Genomic DNA, 18,652 nt, shown 5'->3' with positions numbered 1-18,652 from the left:
TTGCTCTGTCACCCAGGCTGGATCGCAATGATACAGTCTTGGTACACTACAACTCCCGCATCCTGGACTCACGTGATCCTCCCACCTCAGCCTCCCAAATAGCTGGGACTACAGGCACACACCACCACATCTGGCTAATTTTTTTGTTGTATTTTTTGTAAGAGACAGGGTTTCACAATTTTGCCCAGGCTGGTCTCGAACTCCTGGACTCAAATGATCCACCAGCCTCAGCCTCCCAAAGTACTGTGATTACAAGCGTGAGCCACTGCACCTGGCCTTGAAGGGAGCTTTCAGTGGTTGGGTAAACATGTTCCTTGGTTTATTCAGGAGCAGATGCTAGCTCAAGTACCAAGATAAATTCTTGAGGGAGCTCCGAGTTTTTAATCTAGTTGCTTGGCTAACTGAGAGTATTAGATATATCTGTCTGTTGAGAATATTAATGGTGGTGATTTTAATGACCTCTTGGGCTAGGAATAAAGCATTTGAGAAATCATATTTTTTTGTTGTTGTTCCTAGGTGGGAAACAGTTGAAAAAATATGATCCATTCAGTAGAAACCCATTGTTCTGTGGAGCTGAAAATACAAGTCTTTGGGAACTCAAAAAGGTAAAATAATTTCAAATTGTCTTTTAATTCATTTGTGCTGTATATTTTTGCCCTTGTGGATATAATGCCTTGAAGTTTTTTTTTTTATGATAATCATAAGTGTTAATAGATATTAAAAGTCCACATTTAAGATACTGTGTGAGATGTTCATTTTGTAGAAAATCTTAAATGTGCATGTAAAATAAGGATGTTATACATGGGTCCTAAGTGTTGCTTTTTGTAGGTAGGTTATTGCATATAGAGTTGAGAAAATAGATAAATTTTGCTTTATTCATTAGATATCTCTGAAAAGTTATATGATAAAATTTTTTGCAAATAAAGTTACTTTTTTAAATTCATAAGAGGAATTCATGTTTCTTTTTTTTTTTTTTTTAAGATGGAGTCTCACTCTGTCACCCAGGCTAGAGTGCAGTGGCGCAGTCTCGGCTCACTGCAACCTCCGCCTCACAGGTTCAAGGGATTCTCTTGCCTCAGCCTCCTGAGTAGCTGGGATTACAGGCGCGTGCCACCGTACCCAGATAATTTTTATATTTTTAGTAGAGACGGGGTTCAACATCTTGGCCAGGCTGGTCTTGAACTCCGGACCTCGTGATCCACTTGCCTCGGCCTCCCAAAGTGCTGGGATTACAGGCGTGAGCCACCGCGCCCGGCCTAGGAATTCATATTTCTAATAACCTTTCTGTGACTTGAGTAAAGCCAATAAGTATCTTCCTATGCAGCTATTCTCAAAACTGTGGCCAGGCCCCTAAGAGTTCCTGATACCTTTTTAGTGAGTCTGCCAGGTCACAGTTCTCTTCATAGTAATACCATTACATTATTTGTTTTTGTCACTGTGTTGACAGTGGCACTGATACTGTAAAAGAAATTATGGGTAAAACTGCTGCCACTTATCCTGAATAAAGACACAGTACCAAGCTGCATCAGTAGCCATTGTATTCATCACTGCCATATACATGCAGTTTAAAAAAAAGCCGGTATAACTAAAGAATGATGACAAAGGAAGAATTACTGATTTTAGTATCTTGACTTAAGTACATGTCGTTTTAGCATTTTGTGTGCATTTATAGCAAGTATGCATAACATACTTCTGCTGCCTACATAAGGTGTGAAGGTTGTCACATGTCTCAAGGACAAGTGCCTACCAGTTGTTATAAGCTCATCTAGCTGCCCTTACATGAAAGACTGATGGACAAACTGGTTACTCAGGCTTAGGTATTTGGGAGACATTTTCTTGAAAATGAATGAAACAAAACAGTTGGCAGTATTTTAAAAATCTTGTAACCACAATCTTGAGCTTGACAGTTTTTCAATTTATAAAAACTTTACTGATGAAGTCAGTGCTTCTAACAATGTGATTTTTGTGATAAGGTATAAAGAAATGTGCCAACATTTGGAAGGACTGCATATGGTATTTTTCTTTCTAATAACCAATGCACAATGTTACAAATTNGTCACCCAGACCAGAGTGCAGTGGCACAATACAGGAGCATGTCACCATGCCCAGCTCACAGACCAGGTTTTGCCATGTTGGCCAGGCTGGTCTCGAACTCCTGACCTCAGGTGATCCTCCTACCTCAGCCTCCCAAAGTGCTGGGATTATAGACGTGAGCCACCATGCTACTCAAATGTTAAAACCTCTTGAGTGGATAAACAATTGATTCAAAGTAGACCAAACAATTTTAAGTAGCAAATACCAAAAGCTAATTGAATATGGTTTCAGATTCCGTATTACAACTAATCCTTGGTTTTGGTATAGTACTGAAGAATAAAATTCACAATTATGTGAAAGACTATTTTCCACACGTGTAAGGCCAGATTTTCTATGTATATTTCAACATGGAATACAGCAGCAGAAGAAAGAATCCACTATCTCTGTTAAGCCAGACAAAGCTGTAAAATAATGCTACTCACTATATGTTTTGTTCTGAAGTATAATTATTTTTCATAAACATGCTACTTATTAATATGTAGTGGCTTTTTTGTTATTTTTAATGAACCTGTAAGAATTTACAATCTTTAAGTTTATTTTTATAACAGATATGTATAGATAACCCTGTTAAATATAAACTGGTGAAATTTTTAGTTTTTTAGGGTATAAATGGTCCTGAGACCAAAATGTTTTGAGAAGCACTTTTCTAATGTATTGGCTTAGATTTCAAATTTTTACGTTTTCTTTTTGCTGTTGAGATAGAGTCTCGCTCTGTCACCCAGGCTGGAGTGCAGTGGCGCTATCTCGGCTCACTACAGCCTCGGCCTCCTGGGCCCAGGCAATCCTTCTCCCACTTTAGCCGCCTGAGTAGCTGGGACTGGTGTGCAACATCACACCCTGGCTATTTGTGTACTTTTTGTAGACATAGCATTTCACCATATTTCCCAGGCTGGTCTCAACTTCTGGGCTCAAGTGATCTGCCTGCCTGGGCCTCCCAGAGTTCTGGGATTACAGGTGTGAGTCACTGCACCCAGCCAGATTTTCTTAAATAAGCTATAAATATTAAGATAAGCTGTAAATATAAGTATTAAGAGTCAACCTTAGAAATACTGATATTCACATTTTTCTTTTTAGTTATCTGTGCATTTTCATCCCTCTGTGGCCCTTTTTGCAAAGACCATCCTTCAGGTGAGTCTAAAATAGCAAAAGATGAGAAATAAGAAAAAAATATATTATTTTAGATAATCAATAATTGGTCATACAGTGTTTTCTCTACCAGAGAGAATCTTGCACATTTTACTGCTCGTATAAAGGAGCGGTGACTTGTTTAGTACAGAGCAGCAGATAATTTTTCCCACTCTGAGATGAATGGAAGCAATAAGACATTAGAAAGCCACAGAAGTTATTTATTACATTCTAGCTCCTCTCCTAGAGAAAGACTGCCTCCCTTTCCCGTTTGCTGTGTTTGCCACTTCAGAGTTTGGTTCCTGATTTATGGTTAGATGGCCAACATTATTAATATTATTAGTCTATCCATCAAATCAACAGTACATCCTAGAATATGTGTGTATATGTGTCTGTGTGTTTAAGTAAAATGTGCATGAGAGATATTTGAAGAGTCATTTATTGTATATTTGTGTCTTCAGCATAATGTAATGGAAACTTACGTTTTTCTTCTTTTTTCTTATCTGGATGCACAGATATAATTTGAATTAAGTTTTTAAATTCCCCCTCCACTTTACAGGGAAATTATATTCAGTACTCAGGGGACCCGTTGCAGGATTTCACCTTAATGAGATTTTTGGATCGATTTGTATACCGAAATCCAAAGCCCCATAAAGGCAAAGGTATGCTTCTGTTTGGTGCATTATTTGGTTTTCATTTTTAATACATAATAAACATGAGCTTATAACTAGGTTTTGCATTATACTGTCATAATTTTACATTTCAGAAAACACAGACAGTGTTGTGATGCAGCCGAAAAGAAAACATTTTATTAACGATATTCGTCATCTTGCTGGTAAATATAAAACTTAGTTGAAACTGAAAAGACAATATAAGACAAAAATGCGTAAATTGTGTTATTCTTTCTTCTAATTTATGAGAATAAAACCTGAGCACCAAAAGCATTATCCATCTTTTTTTTTCCAAGAATAGGTATTCTTAACTCTACTGTATCTGACTGGGCTTTTTAAAAACTTTTTTATAGCAAATTTGAAACATACCCAAAGTAAACAATATAGTATGGTGAATCACCACTTAACCATCACCCAGCTTCGACAGTTATAACCATTTTATTTTATCATCCATAGCTTCATCAACAACCCCTATGTATATAATTATTATTGTTCACAATTAGACCATCTTAAAGCTCTAATATGAGGTTAGCAGCACAAAAACCCACAGCGGGTTTTGTCACAGAGCATCATTTTAAACTTAGTTAATAACCTACTTCTATATTCGGTAGCCATCTTCTGGATCTGAATCTGTTGTTCTATTCAAAGCAAACATTTCTTTGCATACTAGTCATCTCCCTTTTGTTCAGAGACTAGGGTTAAATAGACCTTATTTCGTTTAATTTTGAATGACTTACTTCCCAGAGGTCCAGAGATATAAAAGGACATAAACAAAGTTAGTAAGTTAGAATTAAAAGCCAGATCTCCTTTTACCCAGGATAAGTCAGAAAGTTTTATTCTGAAGAGGTAAAACTAATATCTTACAGTTCCTTATTTCTTACTTTTCCTCAGTATAAAGGAAAACTCTGTTTACTTTTACTTTGTGTTTATTCCCAGAATGGCACGCATTAATGGCAAGCCTGTCATTTTTTGAGCTGAAAATGACAAGTTTAAAGTGATGATTTATTAAAAGAACTCTTTGAATTTTTTATTTCTCTTGAAATGTGGGTCCTGGTTGCAATTGGAAAACAGTAGGAAAACTGTTGTTCGTTGTAACTGCACTGATGGCTGCGTACCTTATGCTGTAGCCAGTGAAGTTTCAAATGTTGGGTCTTCTCCACCCAGACTTTTTCAGAGATTGTCCCTTGCACTGCAGGGTCCCTTCTGTCTACCTTCCACACAATTTTGAGATTTCAGAATTACAGATATGCTGTATTTAGTCTTAAGAGCTTGAGTAACATAAAGGGGATTGCTATATTAAGTTAAAATGTTTAAATTTTTTTTTGTAGTGAACAGTAAAGAGTTCCTTGCAAAAGAAGAAAGCCAAATACCAGTAGATGAAGTGTTTTTCCACAGGTACTATACTTAATATAGTTTCATTTGGGGGAACTGCTAAAATTTAAATTTTTAGATTTCATAAAATGCTTCATTAACATCAGCATATTTTGAAAAGATCAAAGAATATGTCTGTTAAGGAAATTTATAAATCAGTCATTTTGCTAATCTTAATATATCGTAGTAAAACTAAAGTAAATTTGGCAGTTTTGTTAATGATTTAGCATATAAATTCTGTTTTATGCTTTTGACTTTTTGGAATTTAGCCTTTAATTTCTTTTTATGATAGTTTTCTTTGTAGACTTAAAATCTACCTTAGTTTAATATAGTGATAACTCATGGGTAATTTTTCCAAACCATGGCCCTTAGAATAGATTCAGAAAAATTCAGTGCACTGCTATAGAAATAAGTCCTAAACCAACTAGTATTATTACCTAATGCCATATTGGTAGTAAAGTACCTCTTATCTCATCTGGTTGACTAGTTAATTAGGTTTAATTTGGCTTGGTTTTTTTTTTTGAGTCTTGCTCTGTCGCCCAGGCTCTCAGCTAACTGCACCCTCTGCCTCCTGCGTTAAAGCAGTTCTTCTGCCTCAGCCTCCTGTGTAGCTGGGACTACAGGTGCATGCCACCATGCCCAGATAATTTTTGTATTTTTAGTTGAGACAGGTTGTCACCATATTGGCCAGACTAGTCTCAAACTCCTGACCTCATAATCTGCCCACCTCGGCCTCCCAAAGTGCTGGGATTACAGGCGTGAGCCACCACATGTGGCCTAATTAGGCTTTTTTTTTAATCATTTAGAATGAATAATTTTGAGGGTTTGATTATATTTGTAAATGGCTAAGTTTTGCTGTATTCTAATATAACAATAGGGCTGATAAAATATTATTCTTTGAAATGTAATTACACTTCACATTTCAAAAGTTTCTAGCTACTTTTTATTGAGTTAAACTATTTTTTTATATTACATGCAAATTTCAGTCATTTATTTCCAACTGAGTATACTCAAGATTTTACAGTTGTAGTTTCCCATTGTTCATAGGTGCTTTGATTATAGTAAGATTAGACCTTTAATAAAACTGTCAAATATATAACATGAATATTATTTTAGGTATTATAAAAAAGTTGCTGTTAAAGAGAAACAAAAACAGAACGAAGATGAAGAAAGTATAGAAGACGTGGATGATGAGGAATTTGAAAAGCTGATTGGTAATTTGTTTTGTTGACTCTTTGTAAAATAATCTACTATTTGTTAATAGACCATGGAACATTAATGGGAAAAGTGGCCTTAGTTTTTAAAAATCATTTAGCTAAGAATATGCAAATCACAGTGGAAGAGTAAGAAATACGTGGGACCAGGCGCTGTGGTTTATGCCTGTAATCCCAGCACTTTGGGAGGCCGAGGCGGCCAGATCATTTGCAGTCAGGAGTTTGAGACCAGCCTGGCCAACATGGTGAAACCCTGGCTCTACTAAAAATACAAGAAAACAAGCCAAGTGTGGTGGCACGCACCTGTATTCCCAGCTACTCAGAAGCAGAGGCATGAGAATCGCTTGAACCCAGGAGGCAGAGGTTGCAGTGAGCCTACATTGTGCCACTGTCCTCTAGCTTAGGTGACAGAGACTCTGTCTCAAAAACAAAAGAAAAATTTTGATGACATACAGCAATTCACCCATGTTTGCACCAGAAAAATAGATGATTGTGCTTTGCATAGTCCATATAGGAAAAAATTTATGTTTGCTTGAGTATATTCATTGTTACAACCAAATCTCATGAAATAGAAATCCTTTTTACCATTCATAATCTATATTATAGCATATCAGTCTACTATATAGCAATAGTAGCAAGATAGCAATAGTCTACTATTTCATCTTTTTTATCCTTAATCTACAAAGCTAGAGAAATTTTGATCGAAACTTAATAGACTTAAACAAAAAACATGGTAAATTGGAAAGGCTTACACTGATTTCACATGTTATATACTTTTTTGTTGTTTTTTGGGTTTGTTTTGTTTTCGGTTTTGTTTTTTGTTTTGAGACAGGGTCTCTCTGTCTCCCAGCCTGGAGTGCAGTGGCACACTCAAGACTCACTGCAGCCCTGCCCCGTACACCTTGTGGGCTCAGGCGATCTTCCTGCCTCAGCCCCACGGGTAGCTGGGACTACAGGTATTTACCATGATGCCCAGCTAGTTTGCTTTTGTTGTTGCTGTTGTTGTTTTAATAGAGAGGGGTCTTGCTGTGTTGCTCAGGCTGGTAAACACTCCTCCTCAGCCTCCCAAAGTGCTGGGATTATAAGCATGAGATGTTACATATTGTATCACACCTATTAAAAATGAGCACTTAAGTAGTTCTAATAGAGTAAAAAGGACTACAATTGCTAAATATCATTTTATTTGATATTCACCCTCATTCCATGAAAGAACTGTAGAAAGAGCCAAAATTAACTAGCTCCTTTTTTAGTTTTGGGATTTAACTAACATCAGTATTTCACAGGTTTATATACATTATTAAGACACACCAGCAACAGTCACGTTTATATTGTTTTGGTGTTTACTTGTCATAAACAGCAGAATCATGACTTAGAATAATTGATTCAGATATAAGATGTATGTCAAGCTTGTCATTCTTTGTTGTATCTCACAATTTCTGTATTCTCTGGCAGACACATTTGAAGATGATAACTGTTTCAGCTCTGGAAAGGATGATATGGATTTTGCTGGGTAACATACTTCTGTCTTCTCCTTCCTGTTTTTCCAGCATTTCCCAAATTGTTGTCTCTTAGAACAGTAGACCTAGAACTATGTGACATAAATGGGAAATGTATTCAAATAAGTTTGGGAAGTAGTTACAGTATTTTCATCTTGGACCTTTATAATGCACATTATTATTTACTCTGAGCAGTCTGCAAAGCTTTTTCCTTCTAAGTCATTTAATAGCCTAGTGCCTTGGTAGTCAGCAAAATACTACTTTAGAATACAGTGCCTCCTTTTGTATTACAAGTTATGTGTTTTTTTCCAGCAATGTAAAAAAGAGAACAAAAGGAGCAAAGGGTAACACAGCAAATGAAGATTCAGAAGGTAGTGATGATGAACTTGATAACCTGGACGAAGATGAAGTTTCTTTAGGAAGTATGGATGATGAAGAATTTGCTGAAGTTGATGAAGATGGAGGAACGTTCATGGATGTGTTAGATGATGAAAGTGAGAGCGTTCCAGGTAAGCATTTTTTAAAATAAGACATAAACTGTATCTTCCTTACTTCCAGTCTTAGGTTAGTTTTTCTGCCAAAGGTTTTTAATATAGCCCTGTATTCAAATTAATACTCATCTCAGCCAGAAATTTAAATAGGACCTTTTCCCTTCTCATTTGGAGCTGAAGAGTTTTTATTGTATGTTGTGTGTGTTTTCTTTTAAGCAGCTTTCTGAATTTTGGACTTTCACTTTAACCAACAACTAGCTCTGTACAATACATGTTGAGCTGAAATGCTGCCTTTTTTTTATCATAACTAGCAGTTTATAAAAGTTAGTCAATATTCATCACAGCCCAGCATAGATGAAGGTGAATATTTTATCTTTTTGTAAATTAGCAAGGAACACCCAAAATTGTTCTGGACAGTTGTCTGACCTTTCTGTTCTTTCACATACCTTCAGCATGCACATGCCTGCCCAGCATTCTTCCACTTATTCTGAACCACAGCAGAAGTTGCTTGTTTTAAGGGGTTTTATATTATTTGATTATTTTATTAATGAAGCTATTTAGAAAATTTTCTACTTGCATAAAATATTAGGACTATGCCAATTATTCTTAGAGTCTTGCTCTCACTCTGTCCACAAAGCCTATGCTGGTGGAATTACAAAAGCCACATGGAATAGCAATATCGTGCCTTACCCTCAGAATAAAGATTTTAGCATATCTTGGAGTAATATTTTCCAGTCCTATTGTTTTTAAATTGCTTAAAAGCAAATTTTTTCATGTAACAGAACTTGAAGTCCACTCCAAAGTCAATACTAAGAGAAGCAAGAGAAAAAGTACAGATGATTTTGACTTTGCTGGCTCATTTCAAGGTAAGAAAAAGCATTTAATATCTTTTAAAAGCACTGTCCATGTGAAAGGTGTCATTATCATTTTGGGAAATGAACTCTCCTAAATTTGGCTAATAAAATTTGGGGTGAGGGAGGTTGTTTTTAAGAAAGATGTTAAGTGGAAATTATTTTCTGCACTAAATGCTGGATTTTGTCAGATGCTTTTTCTGTGTCTATTGAGATAGCCATATGATTTTTGTTTTTAATTGTTTATGTGGTGTATCACATTTATTGACTTGCGTATGTTAAACCAGCCCTGCACCCCTGGCATGAAACCCACCTGATCATGGTGTATTATCTTTTTGATATGCTGTTGGATTTGGTTAGCTAGTATTTTGTTGAGGATTTTTGCATCTCTGTTTCTGTATCTTTTAAGAGGAGCATTTAGGCCATCTGTTCATCTGGAAATATTGGTCTGTAGTTTTCTTTTTTCATTATGTCATTTCCTGGTTTTGGAATTAGGGTGATACTGGCTTCATTGAATGATTTAGGGAGAATTCCCTCCTTACCTGTCTTTTGAAATAGTTTCAGTAGGATTGGTACCAATTCTTCTTTGGTGTCTGATAGAATTCAGCTGTGAATCTCTCTGGTCCTGGACTTTTGTTTTGTTGGCAATTTTTTTTATTACCATTTCAATCGTGCTATTTGTTATTGGTCTGTTCAGAGTTTGTTTGTTTCTGGTTTAAACTAGAAACGTTGGATATTTCTAGGAATTTATCCATTTTTCTCTAGGTTTTCTAGTTTGTGTGCATAAATGTGTTCATAGTAGCCTTGAACGATCTTTGTATTTCTTTGGTATCAGTTACAGTATCTCCCATTTCATTTCTAATTGAGCTTATTCTATTCTTCTCTCTTCTTCTGGTTAATCTCACTAATGGTATATTGATTTTATTTTTCCACAGAACCAGCCTTTAGTTTCATTTATCTTTTGTAGTGTTTGTTTCAGTTTTATTCAGTTCTGCTCTGGTCTTTGTTAACAATTTCTTTTCTTCTGCTGGGTTTGATTTGTTCTTGTTTCTCTAGTTCCTTGAGGTGTGAGCTTAGATTGTCTATGCTCTTTCAGACTTTTTGATATAGACATTTAATGCTATGAACTTACTTAGTGCCACCTTTGCAGTATCCCAGAGGTTTTGATAGGTTGTGTCACCATTGTTCAGTTCAAAAAATCTTTTAATTTCCATCTTGATTTCATTGTTGATGCAAAGATCATTCAAGAGCAGATTATTAAATTTCCATGTATTTATTTGTATACAGTTTTGAGGGTTCCTTTTGAAGTTAATTTCCAGTTTTATTCCACTGTGATGTGAGAGGGTACATGATACAATTTCAGTTTTCTTAAGTTTATTGAGACTTGTTTTGTGGCCTACCATATGGTCTATCCTTGAGAATGTTTCATGTGCTGATGAAAAGAATGTATATTCTGCAGTTGTTGGGTAGAATGTTCTGTAGGTATCTGTTAAGGCCATTTGTTCTAGGATATAGTTTAAGTCTATTGTTTCTTTGTTGGCTTTCGGTCTTAATGACCTGTCTAGTGCAGTCAGTGGAGTATTGAAGTCTCCCACTATTACTGTGTTGCCATCTATCTAATTTCTTACGTCTAGTAGTAATGGTTTTATACATTTGCGAGTTCTGGTGGTAGGTGCATATATATTTAGGATTGTGATATTTCTTGTTGGACTAATTGTTTTACTATTATATAATGTCCCTCTGTCTTTTTTTAACTATTGTTGCTTTAAAGTCTGTTTTGTTTGATATAAGAATAGCTACTTCTGCTTGCTTTTGGTTTCCATTTGCATAGAATATCTTTTTCCACCCCTTTCCCTTAAGTTTATGTGAGTCCTTACTTGTCGGTGAGTCTCTTGAACACTGCAGATACTTGGTTGGTGGATTTTTATCCATTCTGACATTCTGTATCTTTTAAGAGGAGCATTTAGGCCATTTACATCCAATGTTAGTATTGAGATGTAAGGTACTGTTCTATTCATCATGCTAGTTACTGCTTGAATACTTTTTTTGTTTTGTTTGTTTGTTTTTCATTGTGTTATTGTTTTATAGGCCCTGTGAGATTTATGCTTTAAGGAGGTTCTATTTTGGTTTACTTCAAGGTTTTGTTTCAACATTTAGAATTCCTAGGCTGGGTGTGGTGGCTCACACCTGTAATCTCAGCACTTTGGGAGGCCCAGCGGGCATCACCTGAGGTCAGGAGTTCAGGACTAGCCTGGCAATCATGGCAAAACCCAATCTCTAAAAAAATACAAAAATTAGCCAGCTGTCGTGGCAATTGCCTGTAATCCCAGCTAATCAGGAGGCTGAGGCACAAAAATCACTTGAACTCATGAGGCAGAGGTTGCAGTGAGCGAAGATCACACCATTGTACTCCTGCCTGGGCAACAGAGCAAGACTCTCAAAAGAAAAAACAATTTAGAACTCCTTTCAGCATTTCTTATGGTGCTTGCTTGGTAGTGGCAAATTCTCTCAGCATTTGTTTGTCTGAAAAAGACATCTCTCCTTCATTTATGAAGCTTAGTTTTGTTGGATACCAAATTCTTGGCTGATAATTATTTTTTTAAGGAAGCTAAAAATACAGCCCCAATCCCTTCTGGCTTGTACAGTTTCTGCTGAGCAATTGTTATTAATTTGATAGGTTTTCCTTTATAGGTTACCTGATGCTTCTGCCTCACAGCTTTCAAGATTCTTTTCTTCATCCTGACTGTAGACAAACTGATGACTCTGCCTACGTGATGATCTTTTCGTGATGAATTTCCCGGGTGTTTTTTGAGCTTCTTGTATTTGGATGTCTAGATATCTAGGAAAACCAGGGAAGTTTCCTCAATTAAGTTTTCCAAACTTTTAGTTTATTCTCTTCCTCAGGAACACGAATTATTCTTATGTTTGGTCGTTTAACATAATCTCAAATTTCTTGGAGGTTTTGATCTTTTTAAAAAAAAAAAAAAAAAATTTTTTTTTTCTTTGTCTTTGTCCGATTGGGTTAATTCAAAAGCCTTGTCTTCAAACTCTGAAGTTATTCTTGTTTGATTTGCATTTCATTTTTCTGGAGACTTTCATCCACATCCTGTTTTGTTTTTTGTTTTTAATTTAGGTTGGTTTTCACCTTTCTCTCGTACCTCCTTGAGTAGCTTAATCAACCTGAATTCTTCATCTGGCAATTCAGAGAGTTCTTCCTGGTTTGGATCCATTGCCGGAGAGTTAGTGTGATCTCTCAGAGGTGTTATAGAATCTTGTTTTGTCACATTACTAGAATTACTTTTCCGGTTCCTTCTCATTTGGGTAGACTGTTTCACTGGAAAGATCTGGAACTCAAAGGCTGCTCTTCAGGTTCTTTTTTCCCATAGGGTGATCCCTTATTATGCTGTTCTCCCCCTCTCCCTAGGGACAGGGCTTCCTGAGAGCCAGACTACAGTGATTATTATTGCCCTTCTGGGTCTAGCCACCCAGTAGGGCTACCATGCTCCACGCTGGTGCTGGGGAATGTCTGCAAAGAGTCCTGTTAGGTCTTCAGGTCTCCTGGCCATGGATACCAGTACCGCTCTGGTGGAGGTAGCAGGGCAGTAAAGTGAACTCTGTGTGAGTCCTTGGTTGTAATTTTGTTTAGTGCACTGGTTTTCTCAAATGCTGGTTTTGCTAGCAGTGAAGTTGAGATCTGGAGAGACTCAGGACCTCTGGTTAGTCAGGGTGTTGCAGGCTGTGGAATTAACTGTTTTCTCCTTCTTTGGCGCAGAGTTGTTCTGTTATTATTTGCTGTGATGACTTGAGTTGGTTGGCCTCCAGGCAGGAGGTGGTGCTTTCAAGAGACAACCAGCTGCCATAGTAAATTGCCCTACCTTGGCCTGGATAAGTACTCAGGGTTTCTCAGGTGGTAGGCAGGGTCATAGAGCTCCTAAGAGTTTGTCTTTTGTTTTCAGAGATTTTTGGCTGTCCTGTGGAGTTTGTAGTGGCAGGCCACTTCTTTCAAAGAGTCTGTGAATTCTTCCAATTTTCCTGGTATGTTCCTATGGTGGTTCTCGGAGCAAAAGTTCACAGTGTGAGTCTCCACACACTGTTCTGTCCATCCATGTGGGAGCTGCTCATTAGTCCTGTCTCCTATCTGCCATTTTCCTCCCCAGCACAGCAGACCAACATGTTTGCCTCTTCTCTGTTTTGTTCTCTCTCCAGGGCCCCAACAGATGGGATGGTGCCCACTCACATTTGAATGCAGAGCTTCCCTCCCTACTCCAGAGATTCACATGCTAATCTCTGCTCATTCATTTTTAAACCATTCAATTATAAAAGCCTTGGATTTTTCAGACACCTGTTACCTTTTTCCCTTTCTCAACCATTATTCTTTGCCATTTAACCGTTGCAATAATCCATGCTCCTTTATTAACTATTTTCCCTTAAGAGCTGCCATTTTGCTGCCATGAAAAAACAATTCTAATGTCAAAAACATTTTACACGAAAGAGATATGAACTCTTCTTTTTAAAGTATATCTTACAAGATTATGCTTTACCGTGTAACACAAGGTGCTGATAAAAGAAAAAAGTGCTATATCAGGTGATAGTCTTAAAAGTTTTTAAAAGTTTCATTTCCATATTGGTAGTAGTTTCAGAGATTCATGCCTATAAAACTTTATCAGCTCTTGCAGATACTGCTGTCAATTTCATAGTCCCCTAATAACTAGATGATTTAACTAGATATATATTTAAATTATAACATGTTATCTTCCAGATTTTGTCTTCCCTTATCTAAGATCATATTTTAATATTACCATAAGTTTTTCTCAAGATCATCCCTCAGAAAAGAAGTGTTGCTTTACCTCAAGTCCTACTGAGCCTATTAAAAGGAATTTGAGGAGAAGAAAAAAAAAATTTTAATGTTCAAAAAAAGATGCTCTCTCAGCTTGTTTCAAATAACAAAATACTGTTTCAGAAGACACCAGCCTGAAAAGATTCCAAATCTCAATTGATAATAATTTTAGATGCAGAATAAAGAATACCCAACATAATTGATTGAAACAAAAGAGGCAAGAAATTTTAAACAGATTTATTAATTTACTGATTGATCACCCTACATTTGCAGGTGTTAGATATCCTTAAGAATAAACATACCTTATAGAAACTTTAATTAGCCTGGGCAACATAGTGAGACCACATCTCTACAAAAAATCAAAAATTAGGTAGGCATGGTAGTATACACCTGAGGCTGAGGTAGGGGGGGAAAGAAAGAAACTTTAACAAACCAGTACAGTACAGAAGTGCCTACTCATTGAGGTCACAGATACATCACTACAATATGAATAAAAACCAAAAAAACCTTCTTAATGCATGCAAATGTGTGTTATACAGTTAAGTAACATACATTTCACCTTAATAAAAATGAAGATGAAATGCTTTAGAAACTATTTTATCAAAAGTGACTCTGATACAAAGACTTGTATATGATTGTTTATAGTAACTATTAATGACAAAAAGTGGTCACAACCCAAATGTCCATTAACTGATAAGCAAAATATGGTATATCTATACAATGGAGTATTATGCAGCCCACAAAATGGCATGGAGTAGTGTTACATGCTACAACGTGGATGAGCCTCAAAAACGTTATGCAAAATGAAAAAGCCAGATACAGGGAAACCATATGTCATATGATCCCATTTATATGAAATAGCCAGAAAAGGCAAGTCATCAAAACAAGATAGATTGAGGATGGGTTAGAGGACTACAAATGGCACCAGGGATCTTTTCAAGTTGATGGAAATATTCTAAAATCAGACTGGTTGTAGTTGAACAAGTCTGTTACAATTTACTAAAATGCATTGAATTAATACACTTAAAACAGCTGGATATTATGATGTACAATTATTCTTTAGTAAAGGTGTTTTTTTGTTTTTGAGATGGAATCTCACTCTGTCACCCAGGCTGGAGTGCAGGGGCACAACTTTGGCTCACTGCAGCCTCCATCTCCCAAGTTCAAGCAATTCTGCCTCAGCCTCCCTAGTAGCTGGGACTGTAGGCACCCGCCACCATGTCTGGCTGATTTTTGTATTTTTAGTAAAGATGGGGTTTCACCATATTGGCCGGGCTCGTCTCGAACTCCTGACCTTGTGATCTGCCCCCCTTGGCCTCCCAAAGTGCTGGGATTACAGGCGTGAGCCACCATGCCGGGCCTAGTAAAGCTTTTTTTTAAAATGTGGCTCTAGTATTGCTAAAGACATTGATATCCAAAATGCAGTTTGAATAATTCTTTCAAAAATAAAGTGAGACTTTTCAGGAAAAGTTTATATATTCAGTACTATAGGTAATTTTTTTTTAAGAAGAAACTCTTTATTTTCAGTGTTATAAACAGAACTTCATTTATAGCGTAATAAACATACTTTCAATTTCTTTACAACCTAAAGAATAAGACCCCTGGGGCCGGGCGCGGTGGCTCAAGCCTGTAATCCCAGCACTTTGGGAGGCCGAGGCGGGTGGATCACGAGGTCAAGAGATCGAGACCATCCTGGTCAACATGGTGAAACCCCGTCTCTACTAAAAATACAAAAAATTAGCTGGGCATGGTGGCGTGTGCCTGTAATCCCAGCTACTCAGGAGGCTGAGGCAGGAGAATTGCCTGAACCCAGGAGGCGGAGGTTGCGGTGAGCCGAGATCGCGCCATTGCACTCCAGCCTGGGTAATATGAGTGAAACTCCGTCTCAAAAAAAAAAAAAAAAAAAAAAAAGAATAAGACTCCTGGATTACATTTTATGTTTTGTCTTAAATATTTCAAAACCCATCCATGTCATCTTGATAATTTTACTCTTCCTTGATATGATGATATTTCCCTTATGGGAAACTTCGATCAGTGGCTGTATTTGAAAAGCAAGAAGACACTATTGGCATCTGAACAGTTCTATTAGGATGTTAAATTTTTAAAAATACTATATACTAACTCTTGAATTATATTTATTTATTTAAATGCCAGCTACCTAATGCTGCTATAAGATTATTGCAATTGTGTTTTTATCCAAGTATAATTTTTAAAATAAAATCATGTTGCATTGTATTTTTCTAAAATCATTGGATTTGTAATTCAATCATGTAGACTTATTATTTATTTTAGGGCCTAGAAAAAAGAAAAGAAACTTCAGTGATTCCAGCCTATTTGTATCTGCTGAAGAGGTAAGGCTAATACACTGTTTTAAGCTAGCTATTCTACATTATTTTTAGTTTGCTAATAAATTTGTCTTTTTTTTTTTTTTTTTTAAGTTTGGCCATCTATTGGATGAAAATATGGGATCCAAGTTTGATAACATTGGCATGAATGCCATGGCTAACAAAGATAATGCAAGTAAGTAATTTAAATTTTTTTATTGACATTTTAAAAACAGCTTTGGCTTAGGACGTCAGAAGATAGATTTTTTTTTTTTTTTTTTGAAACAAAGTCTCGCTCTGTCACCCAGGCTAGAGTGCAGTGGGATGATCTCAGCTCACTGTAACCTGTGCCTTGCAGGTTCAAGCAATTCTCCTGCCTCAGCTCCCAAGTAGCTGGGATTACAGGCATACACCACCATGTCCAGCTACTTTTTGTATTTTTAGTAGAGAAGGGGTTTCACCATGTTGACCAGGCTGATCTCGAACTCAAGTGACCCACCCACCTCAGCCTCGCAAAGTGCTGGGATTACAGGCGTGAACCACCATGCCTGGCTGATAGGAGTATTTTTGAAAGACCTTTTCATGGTACTTTACAACCTGGAAAGATTGGCTTTTTCTTCTCTCAGAGAGAATATAAGATTAAAAAGTATTTATACTACAGCAAAAAAAAACCCCTGCAGACTACAAAAATTACTTTTTTTTAGGGAGGTAGGCCATTTTTACATAGCATGAATTTGCTAAGTAATTTTACATGTTTATAGACATCTTCATTATCTCTGATATTGACTGTTACTGGTTTTTATTTCACCAGTAAAAGTGCTTAGGGAAAGAAAATCTTTAGAGCATTTGTTTCTTTTCATTACTTAGTCATTTCTTAATGAAAACATTAATCTTTGACAATAAATATAAGAAGAAAAGCAACAAACAAGAAGCAGTGAATTTGTATAGTGGGTGGGAAACTGCAGGCCAAGGCAGGCTAGCAGTTCTTTTGACTCAGCAGCATGTTCTGTGGGACCGCCAAGTGGGATAGTACACTCATCTTTTCTTCTCCCAAAGGTCTCAAACAGCTTAGATGGGAGGCCGAACGTGATGACTGGCTACACAACAGAGATGTAAGAAGTATCATCAAGAAAAAGAAAAATTTTAAAAAGAAGAGGATTAAAACCACTCAAAAAACTAAAAAGCAAAGGAAATGAGAGTTTATTAATGTAAATTACAAATTAAAATTTTACTTACGTCTAATTTTTGCTCTCCAACCATTTTTTTTCATCTAGCTCTCTGATTCCATATATTCCAGACATCTCAGTGGATCTGTAATAAACTATAAATAAAATAGCTGTCATTTATAAAGTAATGTGGAAATATTGTTAAACTTCTTGAAAAAAATGAAAATATTGCTACATAACAAAATGAAAAAGAGGACAGGATTACAGACTTGACATATAAGCCCTGGCATCTCTAATCATTGTAATGAGCACTATTTAGTATAACTGTGTCATCTTGTTCAGTCATTATCTACTTGGCAGAGAAAGAGACAGCTCCAAGAAGTTAGCAAACCTGAGATGAAACTGATCTTTTAAAACCAAAGGTTTAAACTGTGGTTTGATTCTATCACCTCACATATGAATGGTTCCAGAATTTACATTCTTAACCACTAGAATTCAGAATCCAGCTCATTACCTAATTCTCCTCTCACTAGAATAGATGAGAATGTACTCTAGTCTCAGAACTAAAATAGATGTGAATAGTATTTTTAGAAATTGACATACCACAAAATAAAGTCATTTAGTTCTTAGTTCCTTGTAAATTAATTACTACTTAATTTATAGGTTACCTGAAAAAGTTGTTTTATACTTTAAGGAAAAACATACCTTTCAAGATGAAGGGAAATTTCTTGCTCATTGTTTGCCTAAAATCTAATAGGGGAAAAAAAGGATGTCTTGAAATTAGATTCAAACAAATTCATTACGTTAATACAGCCGCAATTTAATGCTAGCTTTAGGGTCCATATGATGGGAACCATATAGATTTGAAATTTGTTTAAAGGTCCTTCCGGTAATCCAGGAACTATCCCCTTTTGGATAAGATCTAGGTTGCACTTGCCTTAATATGATAGCCGTAGGGTTTTTAAATTTTCACCTGTATATCCAATATAATTTTTTTTTTTTTTTTTTTTTT

General features: G+C 36.3%; 3 protein-coding genes across 6 annotated transcripts in view; 2 read left to right on the top strand and 1 right to left on the bottom strand.

Annotated features, from left to right (window-relative positions):
* CEBPZ (CCAAT enhancer binding protein zeta) overlaps positions 1-17,849 on the top strand; it is a 28,145-nt gene extending 10,296 nt beyond the window's left edge. The window contains exons 5-16 of the mRNA XM_017534896.2: positions 517-605; positions 3,169-3,222; positions 3,779-3,881; positions 3,986-4,054; positions 5,219-5,285; positions 6,378-6,475; positions 7,928-7,985; positions 8,284-8,480; positions 9,245-9,328; positions 16,443-16,501; positions 16,589-16,670; positions 17,531-17,849. Of these exons, the coding sequence (XP_017390385.1) occupies positions 517-605; positions 3,169-3,222; positions 3,779-3,881; positions 3,986-4,054; positions 5,219-5,285; positions 6,378-6,475; positions 7,928-7,985; positions 8,284-8,480; positions 9,245-9,328; positions 16,443-16,501; positions 16,589-16,670; positions 17,531-17,670 (1,100 nt within the window). The 3' untranslated portion in view covers positions 17,671-17,849. The remainder of the gene's footprint in view (positions 1-516; positions 606-3,168; positions 3,223-3,778; positions 3,882-3,985; positions 4,055-5,218; positions 5,286-6,377; positions 6,476-7,927; positions 7,986-8,283; positions 8,481-9,244; positions 9,329-16,442; positions 16,502-16,588; positions 16,671-17,530) is intronic.
* Positions 15,451-18,652, top strand: part of SULT6B1 (sulfotransferase family 6B member 1) — a 49,555-nt gene continuing 46,353 nt past the window's right edge. Inside the window, exon 1 of the mRNA XM_037740758.1 lies at positions 15,451-15,854. The gene's annotated coding sequence lies outside the window, so the exon portion shown is untranslated. The remainder of the gene's footprint in view (positions 15,855-18,652) is intronic.
* Positions 17,257-18,652, bottom strand: part of CEBPZOS (CEBPZ opposite strand) — a 7,267-nt gene continuing 5,871 nt past the window's right edge. For 3 of the 4 annotated variants that reach the window (XM_017534906.2, XM_037740759.1, XM_017534908.2), the window contains exons 3-5: positions 18,346-18,390; positions 17,711-17,795; positions 17,257-17,571 (exon numbers count right to left, since the gene is read on the bottom strand). In XM_017534906.2, the coding sequence (XP_017390395.1) occupies positions 17,713-17,795; positions 18,346-18,390 (128 nt within the window). In that variant the 3' untranslated portion in view covers positions 17,257-17,571; positions 17,711-17,712. The remainder of the gene's footprint in view (positions 17,572-17,710; positions 17,796-18,345; positions 18,391-18,652) is intronic. The other variant, XM_017534907.2, reaches the window with a different exon arrangement.

The sequence above is a fragment of the Cebus imitator genome, unplaced genomic scaffold (assembly GCF_001604975.1).
Source record: "Cebus imitator isolate Cc_AM_T3 unplaced genomic scaffold, Cebus_imitator-1.0 Scaffold88, whole genome shotgun sequence".
NCBI classification, from domain to species: Eukaryota; Metazoa; Chordata; class Mammalia; order Primates; family Cebidae; genus Cebus; species Cebus imitator.
This window is presented reverse-complemented; position numbering and strand designations above follow the sequence as displayed.